This window comes from Cyprinodon variegatus, unplaced genomic scaffold (genome assembly GCF_000732505.1).
Source record: "Cyprinodon variegatus isolate N-32 unplaced genomic scaffold, C_variegatus-1.0 Scaffold98, whole genome shotgun sequence".
Classification (NCBI taxonomy): domain Eukaryota; kingdom Metazoa; phylum Chordata; class Actinopteri; order Cyprinodontiformes; family Cyprinodontidae; genus Cyprinodon; species Cyprinodon variegatus.
In genome coordinates this window covers 1,484,028-1,499,782 of record NW_015150551.1, presented here as the reverse complement: position 1 = coordinate 1,499,782, position 15,755 = coordinate 1,484,028, and the positions used below count along the sequence as shown (strand labels likewise).

Below are 15,755 nucleotides of genomic sequence, written 5' to 3'. Positions count from 1 at the left end.
CATTTCAGGTTTTTTTTTTTCATGACCTTGAAAGTTTGCTCATCCAGTTGTTGCAGGACTTTACTGTAACCTTTGCAAGAAATAGTTCTTACTTTTTCCATCAATAGATCTGTGCGCTAGCTGCAACTCTCTCTTCAGTGTTGCTGCAAACTGACTTCAAGTCTATTACTGCCACCTAGAGGGCTGGAGAGTGATTTGGTGTCTTGTTTAATGTAGTGTGACTAAAACTGAATGCCTATGCGAGTCGAAAATTAGGTCTTGCTAAATTGTGATGACCAGGTATCACAGAGACATTAAAGTTTTGCTTGATAATATAGAATAATATTTCCATCCTTTTTTATTTCCTCATCTGATGATCTTTGCATTTTTGATCTTACATTTTTTCATTGAGACACAGCCCCACATCCATTATACATATTTCAATTAAAGTCTTATTTAAGGAAAGAAAAGTTGTTCTTTCATAACTACTTAAATTTGATTTTGCTTCTGGCACCGGACAACCTTTGGCCAGCCCAGTGCGCAGCATTTATGATCCCATTAAGTGCCCACATAAGTTGAAGTGGCTCAGACATTGTGTGGGCGCATTATTATTACATTGGATCCTCGTTTGTTAAGAGAGCAAGTAAAAACCAGATCTAAAAATGAATATAAACAAATGTTCAGCATCCAATAAGGTGCCCTGTTGTATTTTGTTTTGAATTATTTTCCTGTGGAGATGTGTCGGGACACTTCCAGCCTTCTCTCGCAGTGTTGTTCCTCTTTCCTCCGATCCCTCCAGGTTGAGGACTCTGCGCCACGGCGCTGACGGACAGTTGGAACCGTGCGCACAGATCCGTGCCAAAACGCTTTACGCCTTTTCTCGGCTGGCCAGACAGTTATAGCCCAAGCTTACACCGTTTAGGTTTTTTTTTTTTTTTGTTAACCTCACGTGCGGCCATTTTTTTGTTACCCATCCGAGCCCATTCATCGTGGTGGGCGCACACTTCCCAACCGTGCGTCAGATCCTCCCCCCTTACATGGAAGGAGGAGGTGGAAATGAACAAACCAGACACAGATCCACAGCAGGATCTAAGAGCAAACGCGTCCTGACAGCGCAAAGACGCGCAGCTTCTGTCAAACTCTGCCGCTGCTGCGCCGACCGTCTTTGTCTGACATTTCAACACCAATTTATGAATGAACTCAGGAGGACACGGCAACGACTCGCGTATGTCCACGAGACGTGACTTACCTGTGGGTAGCGCGCGTGGGTTCGCCGTGATCCACGGATTGTAGCGGTCGGACATTCAGAGACCCTCCTCTCTTCAGCTGTCTGTCCTGGTCCCGCAGCAGACTGCCGAGAACAAAACGCCAATCAAACAACCAGACCACGCCCTTAGCATTGACGTCACACGCCTTCGACCAATCACGTCTGGGACTTGTTACAACCATCACAGATGTAGATAGTATTCAGTTATCACCATTCACATCAACACATATGAGCATAACTAAATGCACAGCAGTTATGATTTAAACTGGGAATTAAAACTAAAAGGAAGAGACTGTGAGAGGAATATTAGTATGTTCTACATGATTATGGAAATAAAAGCAATATTATTAAAAGGTCTCTAGGGTAAAGGGAACATTTTTTTTAAATGTTGTTGCTTCTTCTGTACACTATCTTTTTTTAAATACAGTAAAGACAGAAAAAGAGGGCTTTATCCAGATTTTATGCAATAAAAAACAACAATAACAGATAGTAAAGCAAGATAGTACTGAACAGGGAAGACGTTGGGAAAGAACATACAGTTTATCCTTCCAAAAAAACAACAACAACAACAAAAAAAACAGTCCAATGGACTTTAAGTTCGAGGCTATATACAGTACTGTATATAGCCTCGAACTCAACGCTATTCCTGACATTTTAAATCGAAAAAGCTTCCTGGATGGGAAGCGAAACTTTTTTTAACTGGGAAACAAAGTCCAGGGGATTGTTTTTTTGTTTTTTTTTTAACTTTGGAACGACTATTACCTGGATGAATCACCAGCAACTACAGTTTGCAAAGTTTTTTTTAGAAGTTTTGCAATAAATATGGATTATTTTTCTATTCAACCTTGTTTATTATGACACAACTGTATAAAATATAATGTTAACCATTTTGGAAAGTTGTTGAAGGAAATTAGAAATCTCTTCACTTAGTAGAAACAAAGATCTAGTGTGGAGATGAAATTAAAACCCCTTGGCCGGAGGAGCCATAGAAATCCATACCTCAGCTAGAGAAATCTGTTGATAGGAATAGAAATAATTACACTGATATTTTCTAGGAGCGGCAAAAAAAAAGGCGTTGAAAGAAAACCTTAAGAAGTCCTTTTTGCTTGTTTGTTTGTTTGGATTCACTTCTATACAGAAAGCCCACACTCTTATCTTTAGGTAACAAAGAGTACATGTCAGACTAAATAATACTACTTCAGCGATAGTTTCAAGGTGTTGCTTTATTGTATGTCTCCTACCATGTCTGTTGGTTGTGCTGTTCTTTTTGCATCTTGTTGCAGGTGATGAAGCAGACTGAAAATGATTTGTCATTGTCTCCTTTCTATCTCCTCTTTCTTTCATCTTTTCTCTTTTTTTCTTCTTCTGTTTTTCCTCTTCAGTTCTATTTACATTGCAGTGTCCATATAAACTGTAAAACTCCCTGCATAATTATAATAAAGCAATTTATAATCATGAAACAAGTGGAGCAATATGGCAAATGCCATGCTGCTACACTTGTGAAAGTAAAATCTGTTGGGCTCTTTTAGGCATCAAGACAATTAACTGTTAAAAAAAAAAAAAAAAAAAAAAGAAGTTCTGTTTGCTTTGCATATCAAGCCATATAGTCTACTCTAAGGCACACAGCAAGCATGTGGGAGAGAAGTTAGACTTAGACAGATTTATTTTGTCATTTTGTATACGTGAATGTATACAAAAAGAAATTTTGTTTAAAAACAGCTCTAGACAATTTCATTTTTTCAAAGTGCAGCCTTGAAAAACAGTCATAAATACATAAAAAAAATAGTAATATAAACATATGACTGTATATTTACAGTTCTAAGTAGTAGCCTTTTGGCTACTTGACCCCAAACATCCAAACCATACCATAAAAACATATTGGTAGCCGCTGTGTTTCTGTGTTAAAAACAGATTTATCTCCATAAATATTTTTGTTCTTATTTTCTTTTTGTTCTACTTTTCTCTTTATTTGTTTTGTGGACCTGTACATCAGTCTGGTAACTTTGGTATATCTAACATTTTATTATTAAAATCTGATTTCACAATAGTTAAGTTTTGTTGATTTTTTTTCTTTAACAGTCTAAAAAGTCAGGTTTAATATTCTTTCTATTATATTTGATGAGCTATAGATAAAATGTACTATAAGCTATGAGATAGGAAGCAAAAAAAAAAAAAGGAAACCTTTAAGAGGTTAAAGAGTGTCCCAGTTTTTATCCTAGTAAATCCCGATTGAACTAAGAGCTTCGTGGGTTTACCCCATGAATATCTCTGTTCCAGATTGGTTTTTCTGAGCCTTTTACTGTCTAAATACTATCTTACAAACCAAAACGACAAGAGGATTACAGCACTGGAAATTGAACTATTTCACGTTAGAACAGGCTCTTACCCTTCCTGCCACAAGATGGCGCTATTAACTGGTGAAAAAAAATTTCTTCAATCCAAATATCTAATCTGTCATGACTACCAAGTCATATTTGAGCGTATTTTTTGTTATGTATCCTCTAATAACTGTTTTCGAGTAAAAGGCAGGGTGTGCTTCCCCGCACAGGTCCAGACATGATCTAAGTTAAAGGAGCACATTGAGTTGAGTAATAAACTTGAGACAACATGCCCCATTATATACACACACAGCATAAAATAGTTTTACATGAGAACATTTAAATAAAGAACATCTAACTGCATGTCACTGACCACGTGTTTTTGTAAGTCTTCTGAAGAAAAGGTTTTGGATTAAATTTAGAATTTTTTAATTCATTAAATTGTTTTCAAAGGAACAGACAACTTTTATTGTCATTTTGTATACAAAATGGAGTGTATACACGGAGTGTATACAAAATTAAATTCCATTTTGAACAGCTTTTAGACAGTGAATGAGCAGCAGCCTAGCAGTGAAATTAACATTTCCATTACATGAAGTGCAGCAGTGATCGAACGTAAACAGTGTGTAAGAAAAGACATGATGCAATAATAAATAAAAAAAACTAGGGCAGGAATGCATTCTTTAGTATATTAAGTGAGTTAAAAAGCTAAACACTAAACTAACTGGATAAAACTGTTATCTTACCTTAGTTTGGATGAAGCTTAAAGTGGACTTTAATTTCTGAATAATTGTTATAGGATATTATTTTAAAATATTAAATTGGTTTCAGGGAATAACGAGTGACAGTCTGTCTTGTCATCATATATCCTCATAAGACATATTTAGAGTGATACTCCAAAAATGGTCTAACAAAGTAAAAATATTCTTCAAATAAGTGCATTTTTTTTTTCATTTCAGCAGGTAAATAAGATCATCTGCCAAAGGAATGAGTATTTCCGCTCTTGAAAAAGATAATTAGATATATTATGCTCTTGTAATAAGATAATAGTGAAGTTGTTTTTCCTTAAACATAAATCATCTTGTTCCATTTGCAAAATCTTACCTCTTTAAATCAGATGAAAACCTGCCCATGTTTGTTTGTGTGTTTCAAAAGCTGTAAAATCTGATCAACCCTCAAGTCAGGGCACGTGTTCATTCTCTCAAAGCATGTGCCTTCAAACCCTGTTAGAATAAACTTATAAAGACAAGATCCATCTTTTCTTTTGTTTAAACAATGTCTCACTTCTTGATAATTGAAAAATACCATGACATAAACTTACTTCAAGAAAATTTGAGCTGGTTATATATACATTTCTACTGAGTGTGTTTTCAGTACAGGGACTATAACATGGTCTGGGGCCAGTTCTACAAGGGCACTGGCCCCAATGGGCCCCTGTCTAGAACTGCTTATGCTCCACCATATTGTTTGTCTATATGGTTAAATGGTACCATTTTGGTTTTTTTTTTAAGTTTCTTCTAAACCTGCTTATCTGTCAGTTTCAGTGGGGGCTGGAACCTCTCCAGCAGCCTTTAGGTGAAAGACAAGGCACACAGTTCACCTGCTAATCACAGGCTGACATAAGACACAACAAGATGCACATACTCACACTGAAGAGCAATTTAGAAACACCAACCAACCTAACACCATGTTTTTAGAGTGTGGCAAAAAACCAGAGTACCCAGAGAGAATCCATGCATTGAGAAGATGTAAACTTCAGGAACAACGTACATATTAAACTATGATTTTGTCATGATCGTGGTGCAGATGACTGGTCTGATTACTCATACCTGCCTAGCTCCACCCAGTTGTCATTACTGTTCATCTAATCCACCTGCCTGAGCTTCTACTTAACCAGCCCTCTAACCAGTCATCAGTGCCAGATTATTCAAGTATTTGGTAAGAGTTGTGTAATGTTCCTGAGTGTTTCTGTTTGCCTGATCCTGACCTGTTCTGCCTTTGGACATCTGAGTCTGCCTGTTCCTGTTCTGTTTGCCTGACCTGTCTTTGCACTTTTGCTGGATTTCTGCCTGTGAACCAAACCTCGAACTTATTCCTGACACCGTCCTGGATTTCCGTTCTGTACTTCTCTGGACCTCTGATTTCCTGGCTCTGACTCCCGAGCACTTCTTCGACACTGGCTTTGGCTTTGCCCTCTGAATTATCCTGCCTTCCTTCATCTGCTCGGTTCTGAGACTTCAGCATCTGGGATTCTCTGAGCGACGCCTGCCGCGTCTTGCTAGCAGTCGACCGACTGGAAAAAACCTTTGCCTCGTAGGGTCTCGAATGGAACTTTAAGAACAGGTCAGTAACTCACACATACATAATCATCCTTGGACGTTTTCACTATCCAGTGTTCTACTCCTACAGAGGTTCCTGCCTTAAAAGTCGATGCTGTTCTCTGCAGTTTCGTCTTAAATGAACATGTTTTTAAACCTGTCTTTCCACTTCGAATACTGGGTCCTTTTGTTCTGAGCCTGACAGATTTAGCATAAAACATATTCTGAACTAATCTTCTTTTAGTACAAATATGATTAACTATTAAAATAGTAATTAACTGTGTCAGTCCGTATCTTTGCTTCAGTTTCATAAGTTAAATCCAGAAATAATACCTGGTCGACACGTAGAATCAAGAAATCACCTTCATGTTACCTGCCTCACATCATGACATAGGCTAAAATAAGTCAAATAGCAACATATCTAAAGAATTGTTGAGAATAATTCAGAAACCAAATCACTGAGCTATTTTGGACTTCAGCAAACCCTGGAGCCTTTAACCAAAACAGGAGAGAACATGGCAACCGCAGTTATTTAAAGATTGCATATATAACTCATCCAAGAGGTCAGAAAAAAAATGAATAATGACTACAGCACTGGTGAAAGTCTGTTTGTGAGCAAAAGTTTGAGCAAAATTATTCAGCAGGACAATGACCTGGAATGCATCAACAAGTCCAACACTGAAGTACTTACAGACACAAAGACAAATAGGTTTGGAATGGTCTAGTCAAAGTCTGGATTTAAATATAATTGAGATGTTGTGCTGGGGCTTAATCTGCCATGATTAACAAAATCACTCCGCCACAGTGATGTAAAACCCAGGTTACAAGGAATGTTTGATGGCATTTTTTGTCAGCCCCAGTGCCCAAAATAGTTTTTGAGGGAGCAATTACTTTTTCTAATAAGCTTAAGTTATTTTGGTGATCTTAATCTTTTAAAAGCTAAAAAACAGCATGAAATCTAACAGAGAGCTCCCAGGTCTTCACAGCTGAGGACACATATCTGTTATGACACCAATAACTCACTGACCTGAATACGTGATTGACCAATTTCAGCACTTATATGTGTGTGAGCTTCATTGAACATATGCCAAAAATGCTTTTGTTCAAACAGTGATTGTTTAATAGCACAGATATACAATACAATCGACACGCCACCCGCCATGTATCATTGGGGTGCTCAGATGACTCTCAATAAACTATTTACAGTGTTATGGCAAGATGGGTAATTGAAGCTTATACACAGAGACAGAGATAAGCTATGCAACAATTTGAACAGGTAACAGGTGAAAAGACAGAGCTGTGATTGGGTGGGGCATGGCAGGATGAACGGACAGACGTGGACATTATCAGAGCGTCAGAGGTGACCAAGGTGGTGGACGAATGAGGGCCATCACCACAAGGATGGGTCGTATCTGGGGAAAGGAAAGGAAAGAGATCAGCTTTATGTTACGCAAATGGAGAACTTCAACTCACAGAATACCTTACATGCCTTGACTGTGGAAGTGTGTCTCTGCTTTCCTTCAGCAGCATCTCTGAGACCACCGTGTCCAGAATCTCAGGACTGGACCTTTTTCCATACCTGAGATTCACAAGGAAACAAGGAAAATTAAATGCTTAGGAGAGCATCCATCTTCCTTTCGTACTCCATCTTTTCGTACTCCATTCGTCTTCTTCTAGATATTCAGCAGGCTTGTTCCTTGGAGGTTTTTAAAGCTTGGCTAAAAACCCACCTAACTAAATTCCTAAGCTTCTGTTCTTTCCTTATTGGTATTTTCTCTTGTGTTTTGTTTTTATCTGTTTTTGAAGTGTATTTTTATTTCTTATTTTACAAGTGTTGTCTCCTGCCATTCAGCACTTTATTTGGTAAAAATTATTATTAGTATTATTAACTAATGATACAAATGGCATGGCACAAGTAAGTTTGCACGTTTTAGTATTTCATTTTTTCTGCCTGTATTTGTGTCCTCTGGATTATGTTATAATCTCATCCAAACCCAAGCAGAGTCAGACAATAATCTAGGAAGACAGAGACACAAGCTGCTGCACAGGGGGTTTCCTCGTCCCTTCCTGTGCTTTTGATAAGTCCTGTGGGGACCACAGATATCCTGGAGCGGTTTATCGCTTGCAGAGGCTTCCAAATGCGAGGAAAACTATGGGGGACTTTACAGAAAATCCTGGTAGTATAATGGGTACTCTTCTTTTTTTGTAAAGAAATCTAAAAAATGCTTTTAAATTCAGTTATAAACTAAATAAAAAATAACATTTATTTTAATTGTTTTGATTTCTATAAAATAAGATACAAATTTACTTCATCAAAATCATTCAGATAGACACATAGAAATAGTATTTTTTATTTTTTTTCTCAAAGAGATTAACAATTTCTTGCCTATATTATTTGGAACCTTGTAAAATTCTATTCTATGTTACCAATTTTTACTCCTTACCTCTGTCTCGTGATGAGGTTGATGTAGTGTCTCAAGGCAGAGTAGTATTTGGCCAGCTCCTCCGCCGGAGCATCCTCCCCGGGGTTCTCGGGTTTCACTGGGTACCCCTCTGTCAAGGCTCCCAGGCAGACCAGCGCCCACAGCAGGAGCCCCAGAGTCCCCAGCCAGCTCAAAAAGTTAGGATGCATCTGACACAGAGAAGACAATCCAGTCTGTGCCACACTTAAATACTGCTGCTTCTGCTGCATGCCTCTTTCTACATCAAAACTCGCATGCACTTTGTTTTGCGTTCAAAGCCATACAATTTCTAGGATTATTAAATAAAGGAATGAATGCATTTAAAAAAGAGATGAATGGTCTACTTTTTTTATTTCTTAGAAGAAATAGTGAAATTTCCAAGTACTTACATTTGTCAGAAGGTCTAAGTCAGATGTGTCCTGTTGTTTCTTCTCTGCTCCTCTGTGCGCTCTGTGCGCGACAAGGGGTTTTTATCAGTGCACGCCAGACGCGCTCTAGGAAAAAAAGAAAAAAGAGCTCCTCTCTGTTTGGCCCTGGTCTCTGCCTTCCTTCATCTTAACGTCACTGCTGATGTCTTCATCAAGGTGCGTAAGTGCATGTGTAGTTTGTATCATTACAATGAAAAAGCAAACTAAAAATAGAGTAAGTTAATAAGCTTTGTTTCCAACGAGAGCCTGGGAAGTTAGCTGCTTAAGGAAGACGTGAGCATACAAGCCCACTAAGTCAACTTTTCCACTGTACAGATTAAAATACATCAATGTGGAAATGAAATACTCAATATAGTCAAAGTATACTATAAACATATACACTATATCAACATTTTGAAACTTAAAGTTCCTTAATGGAGGAAGCAAGTCATTAATTATTGAACAGTCAGATTATGACTGATTGATCTCATTTTCAAAATAAGATAAATCATCTAACATGAATGTGCTAAAGAATGTCAGCAATGCAGCATTTTGGACCAAGTTCAAATGAAACTTTTACACATGGGCTGCCTCACCAAAAGCAGACGCCCCGGGATGTGTGGAACAAAAAGGTCTCAAACTGGTTCACATCTACACGACTGAATTAGTACATTAATTTCATTATGTGGCTCACTGCATCAGATGGAAAAGAAAAGTGACTGTGACTCGTTAAGTGAACAAAAGGAACAAATTTGAATATATAGATGCGTCAACGAAGGGCCCAGTCTCCAAGAGACCTACTTAATAAGAAAACCCAAATAGCATTTGCTGTGAATCTGCATCGCCAAGAGCTTCATTTACCTCCCATTCATAATCCTTTTGTGCAGCAGCTTGCTGCCATGTAATCTGTCAAAAATCAGCATTCTTTGGGAACGCTGCTTTCTAACTATCTCAGAGGATGTGTTGAGTGCTTTTTTTGTATAGCACCGGATGCAGAGAGAGACGAGGAGGGTGACACAAACGAGATAACGTGGAGCGTGGAGTCATGACTGACTGGCAGGAATTAGAAGATTTACTCCTCTTCAGGAGACACATGTGCCCTTGAAGACTCTCTTTAACAGGTATATCATCATTCAAATGGAAGCAGCGTGAGCCTGTAGATGGCTGACATGGGATTGAAGCAGATGTGTAAACTGGGGGAGGGGGGGAGAGAGCGTAAAGATCAGAGGGCTTTGTTGAAAAAAAATCTCCTCTAGAAGGCTTTCAGCATTTTAGATAGGGGCAACTAAGTTAATGTCCTCTGAATTAAAAGCTTAACCACCCTTAAAGGCAGATGAGTGGAACCTTAAGTTCCTCTATACAGGGAGTTGACAGTCTGGTAAATTTCAGAACCTAGTTTTAATGCACAGCACCTCACAAAAGTACCAGAGCACTTAAACTCTTTTATTTGGTGTCAACTTACAACCACAAATTACAGTGTAGAACTAACATGGGAAGAATGTCGCCTTTGGATGTTTTACTCTCTTTTGTAAACGAAATAATGGTCAATATAGTCTACCCCAATTTAAAAAAAAAAAATCAAAGCAACCTTTAAACATACAACTGAAGAAAAAAAAGCATGTGAATTGTTTGAAAATATGAATGTTCAGTATTTAGTAGTTGTATCTTTGGCTACATTCACAGCTCTTTACTCTGTCCATGAAGAATTCCTCATTAGGATTCAGACATGTGCTCAGATTTGGCCACTCTACAACATTCACCTTGTTTTCAGGTCTGTTCTGCATGGCTTTGGCTGTCCATTTTGACATACCAAGTTGTGATTCACAGACAGACTGAATATGGCTGCATGCACTCCAAAATGGTTGGGTCACCCAGAAAGCTGGTCGGATCTGGATGGGAGGCATGTTTTATTGACATGTTTCGTTTTATGCCTTCAGGTTGCCATTATCATATGCCTATGGTCAAAAAATATCATTATTCTAAATATTTGAGTGTCTTTATTTGTATTTCTGACCAGGTTGCTATGATAAATTGCCCTTAATTTTATTATTTAAGTTTTCTGATGTAGGTTGTCATCATATTTCTCTGCATTTGTTTATCAGCCTGGTGAAGTGCATCCACAGAGCATAAACTTGCTACCATCATGCTTCCTGATAGAAGTCCTTGCAGACCATGTATAAAAGAGAAGTGTCTTTCTCTCTGTTACTCTAAAAACATCATAGCATAGAAAAGCAATCTGTAATGACTCAGAAGCGAAGGACCCAGAATTCAGGCAAGACAGACAGTGGAATAACTTAAAAAAGTGTTTATGCAAATGACGGACTGTGGATCTGCGGTATCAGCAGCTAGGGCATCTAAAGTAGAAATGTTATAGGAGAGAAACACAGGTTAGAGACCAAAATAATCTGACGGAGGATGATTATGAGCTTGCGACACACTAACCTGGTTTCACAGTTCAGTCTGTCCCTAGAGAATAAGGATGATTCTAGCCGGTCGGCTGACAAGACGCAACGGACCCTGCCAGAGAGTTCCAGATGCTGAAGACAGGAAGGCTGCAGAATTGGCAGGAGGTCAGATCCAAGCAGGAAGGCAGGATAATAAACAGGGCAAAGTCATGAGGCTGCCCCTGTCTGAGCTGTTTGCCTGGCCGATCTTCGGACTCTGTTGGGTTTTTCTGTGGACTGGCAAAACTCTGGAGTCCAGAGGAAGAAACTAGTCAGGATTAGGTAATCAGAAACACAACTGGGTACACTAGAGAACTCTCACACAAGGATCGATAATAATCTGGCACTGATGGCTGGGAATAATATCTGTCAAAAATAATTCTTCTATGAAAAATATTTTTTTTTCATTGCATTCATGTAATGAAACTTGTTATATTCTCTTAACTTATCATAACAATAGAAATACCTAGAAATAACAAGATTTCCATAATGCTGGGGGCAACTAAATTGGGACATTTTTAAGTTTACTAAAGTATACTTAAAGTGTACTTTAGTTAACAGTAAAGTATATAAAATATAGTTTAGAATGAGTAAACTCGAAGTGCACTGCCTGATTTTAAGTATGAAATTAGTGTACTTTTAGTATACTTGAATAAACTACTTTTTGCTAAGGGGTGACACAGCAGATCAGTAGCCTCACAAGCTAACTGCCTGAGAAAAAAAGCAAATCTTTGGTATGAAGGTACAAACCATGTCAAAGTGCTCTTCTTGTTTAAAGGGGCTGTTGGCAGAGGGGCAACAGGCAATGGGTCTGATTTGATAAAAATGCTGTACACAGTTATAGGAACAAAAGTTTAGATCCCAGTGAAGATGGACTTTGAAAAAGTAAATATACCCCATTATGTGTTATAATGTAAAACCATTTTTAGAAGGAATCCAAACCCAAAGAAGTTTTATGTATGAGATAAAAAGGGGAAAAGTTATTTAACTATTTAATAAATTCCTTATTTATTTAATAAGGAATTTATTTCTACTTTAAGGAATCTAGGGAGGCCAAAACAGATGTAAAAAATACTAAAAATTTAAGTTTTTAGAAAACCTAATGCCAATTTGAGAATGTGGTTAAGGAACATGGTCTGAAGAAAATAACTTTAGACAAAAAAAAATTTAGTGTAACATTACAAAGTCCAGGAATTCAGATTTGTGGATTTTATAAAATTCATGTTATAAATCATCTTTTTAAAATCTGTCATTAACAAGGTAAAAAAAAGGCCATTAAGATTAAGAACATATTTGTTGTTTTATATGTTTGTTGCGTGGGGTTTAATTTAAGTCCAACTCTCTCACAACGTAATAATGAGGCTGTGAGGCAGCCTTCAGATTGCAGAGTTTCTGACCTCAGAAATTAGAACAGCTTATGGTGTTGCTTAAAGATGCATTGTTGATTATTCTGGACTCTAGTCCTGCAGCATCTTTTACATCCCTGAATTGGAGGCGGTAATGTCCCAGTAAGTTGTCAGGCTATGGTTTAAGAAATATCTATACTTTAGATATGATCCTTTGTATACAACTAATGTTACAAACAGATTATTGCGAATCTTTGGTTTGCATTAATAGGGGTGTTGACGAGCTGAGTCTTATAAAATTCTCTTCTTGAATTATATTCGTGATCCACCCCGGGTAGTAACAAAATGCTAATTGGGGATGTGAACTAAAAGATTAACTGAAAATGTGATCATCAGTTTTAATCAGCATTACTGCTAATGATATACGCCCTTGCAAAGATGGCAATCATCTCCTGTACTGTCCACTGAGCTGATTAGATATCTGAAAATGCTCCTAACAAATTTCTCTGTGATATCCCCTGCATTCCTTAAGGTACGGAAAGTTATACATGCAATAAAAGCTTGGTGAAAGTTTTTCCTATTAGAAATCAGATTTGTAAAGACAAATTCCTTTTGAGAACAAGCTTTTTTAAATGCAAATCTGCCTTCTCCGCCTCTCATCAGCCTCCTAGTTCGTACAATAAGTTCTTCTCTGAGATTTGTTAAGATGAAAGAACCCCGTAATTTTCTGCCACCATGAATCACACTTTTCAAATTTACAGTGATCAAGGGGAGAAAGGGAATACTAACATGCAAGCAGCATCTTTCTCCTCGCCCAGGCAGTTGCATCCAAACAGAAAGAGAAGATAAATTTGATAAAAAGCCAACTTTTCTCTTGTTTTCTTAGGGTACCACCAATTTTTGTTCTAAGTCTTGACATCTAAATTGTTACTTAGTTCTGTAAGCTACTGTACAATGCTGACAATCTGTCTACTTGCGTTTGGCAAGAAATACTGTTTGTGAAAAGGAAAAGGTCACGCTCCTAAGCTAGTTAGAGACCTGCTTTCTGCATTGCTTTTTATTTTTTGCATGAAAATCTCACCTGAACACAAAAATAGTGACCCTGACCCAACGCCCTTAAAAAAGCATGTGTTAGTTCATATGAAGAGGTTAGGATTATATAAGAGATAGATTTCACTGATCTGCTGAAAGGAAAAAGTGCAAATGAGGACTCTGACATCTAATAATGGCAGAGTCTTCACAGTAGGACCCCTGTGTTGTTCCAGCTTTCTCTCCAAACTGCAGCACAAAGGCATTGTTCCCATGGCACTTGGTCTTCAACTGCAGAAAACAAGAAGGACTTTTTTCAGAGTGGTGTCATTTTGGTTCACAAGACTGGAGGTTATAAATCTATTTCTTTTTTTTTCACATTTTTTATGGCAGTGCAAAGTATGTCCAATATCCAGTAGCCTTATTAGAAGTGAGGATTTGTTCTAATTAAGTTTGAAACTTCGGATGTATGAAGTCCAAGGTCCAGTTGGTTATTGCCAACAAATTCTAATTGAATATGTGTATTTTACAATGCTGATAGCTGTTTTCACACCAATTTTCACATAAAACGTACTTTCTCATCTGCCTTTATGCACGGATGGTTATCCCATTTTTGACTCTTGGTTTAAATTAATTTCACCCTACCCTTTGCAGCATAACCACTAACATCATCTTAAGCCACTCTCATCACTTGGGTAACAGGAGTGACACAGAAGGGTTGCCAGGTGGACCTAAGCTTTGTACGCTTCAGTCGTGTTGTCCTTCATCAAGACACTTAACCCGCAGCGCTACTGATGTTGGTCCGAGGGCCTGGTGGCGCCTTTGTATAGCAGCCTCGCTTCTGCTTTGCCCCAGGGGAGCTGTGGCTACAGTGTAGGTTAGTGTGTGTCTCAATGTGTGAGTAAAGGAATGACTAAATGTAGTGTTATGTGGTTTGGAGTTCCCTGACTTAAAAAAAAAGAACTATATACAGTAGGTGCAAACCTTTGACAGACTGCTTGGAAGGTTTTCCACGTTTGTGAACATTCTTAGAAATTATTATTTAGGCTCTAGTTGCCTTTATTTTGTTTTCTTTTGAAAGTATGCAGACAGAAAAGTGGGTTACAAGAGAGGGGAGAGACCTCCAGCAAACGTCAGCAGGGCAGAACCTGTGACAACCATTATATGGGTCATGCGCTCTACCTCCACGCCACAGGAGCACCCATGTTTGTGGACATTCTTAAAGCACGTTTGTGAGGTCATGCAATAATTGCAATCTGTCTGAAGGGGGTAGAATATGTAGGCTGATAGTCTGATCAGCAAGCATGCGAACCCTTTTCAGGAGTTTAGAAGTTATTCTGGATTAGGCAAGCTGACCCGAGTGTGCATGCCCACCCCACTTCACAGTGACTCTAAGTGATAGACAGTGGTCAGATTATTCCATCTGATACATTTACATGACACATACTTAGTCCTTTTAAAGTCAGTTTTAACTCAATTACTAAATCAGTGCCATTTATTTTTTTTTAGGTTTTTGAGTCCTCATACATTTCACTCCGATCGTAAAAATGTGTGCATGTAAACACAGCTGATGAGGGAAAAGATGCTCAGACTAACATTTTTTTTGTTCTAATACATCCCAATAGTGTATGGACTCGTTTAGGACTCTGAGGAGGCAGTTAATTTTCTTCCATTCATTACTCCCTCATTAACTTAAGGTTGTTAGAGTAGGGTCATCTACAGTATAATGTATTGGTATGCTGAAGTTTTTCAATTTCATTTCACTGAAAATAAAACCCTGAATATACTCCTGAAGAACAGAACCATACCATAACCCTACTAAACTAGGACCCAATACGGACAAATAAATGATTTCCTTGAAATTGCCAAACCCAAAGGGATTGTCTAATTAGTGAACAAATAAAGTCAGGTTTATAGATATTGGATAAGCAACACAATTCTAATCTTTTTGGCTCTATACATCACTACAAGAGATTTGGAAAAATAAACAACTGCAGAATTTCAGCTCTAATTTGAGAATATTTACATCCAAATCAGGTCAATGTGCTTCCCATTTGTCCCATTATTTCCCAAAAGTAATGGGACGAATGGCTGATCAGCTGTTCCCTGGCTAGGTGTATGTTATTCCTACATTATCCCATTTACAAGGAGCAGATAAAAGGTCTAGAGTTAATTTCAAGTGTGC

The 15,755-nt window shown here is 38.0% G+C and overlaps 2 protein-coding genes across 5 annotated transcripts in view; both read right to left on the bottom strand.

Moving 5' to 3' along the window:
* LOC107084380 (MAGUK p55 subfamily member 6-like) overlaps positions 1-1,339 on the bottom strand; it is a 32,665-nt gene extending 31,326 nt beyond the window's left edge. The window contains exon 1 of one of the 3 annotated variants that reach the window (XM_015374188.1): positions 1,229-1,339. The gene's annotated coding sequence lies outside the window, so the exon portion shown is untranslated. The remainder of the gene's footprint in view (positions 1-1,228) is intronic. The other 2 variants (XM_015374186.1, XM_015374187.1) reach the window with 2 other exon arrangements.
* Positions 1,340-7,004: 5,665 nt separating this feature from the next.
* Positions 7,005-8,805, bottom strand: LOC107084355 (pro-neuropeptide Y). 2 transcript variants are annotated; one of them, XM_015374156.1, is made up of 4 exons: positions 8,734-8,805; positions 8,327-8,514; positions 7,368-7,461; positions 7,005-7,294 (listed from the first exon to the last, which is right to left on the bottom strand). In XM_015374156.1, exons 2-4 carry the CDS (start codon positions 8,512-8,514, stop codon positions 7,229-7,231), a joined length of 348 nt encoding a protein of 115 aa, XP_015229642.1. In that variant the 5' UTR covers positions 8,734-8,805; the 3' UTR covers positions 7,005-7,228. The 2 variants fall into 2 exon arrangements, with proteins under 2 accessions (XP_015229642.1, XP_015229643.1); XM_015374157.1 differs by having other exon boundaries at positions 7,372-7,461.
* Positions 8,806-15,755: the final 6,950 nt, after the last annotated feature.

What these genes read in the sequence shown, in the direction of transcription:
- LOC107084355 (XM_015374156.1), bottom strand. Translation starts at nt 8,514, where the DNA reads ATGCATCCTAACTTTTTGAGCTGGCTGGGGACTCTGGGGCTCCTGCTG. An exon ending in AACCTCATCACGAGACAGAG is followed by an intron (nt 7,462 to 8,326) that starts GTAAGGAGTAAA and finishes TGTGAATCTCAG; the next exon opens with GTATGGAAAAAGGTCCAGTC. An exon ending in CACTTCCACAGTCAAGGCAT is followed by an intron (nt 7,295 to 7,367) that starts GTAAGGTATTCT and finishes TCCTTTCCCCAG; the next exon opens with ATACGACCCATCCTTGTGGT.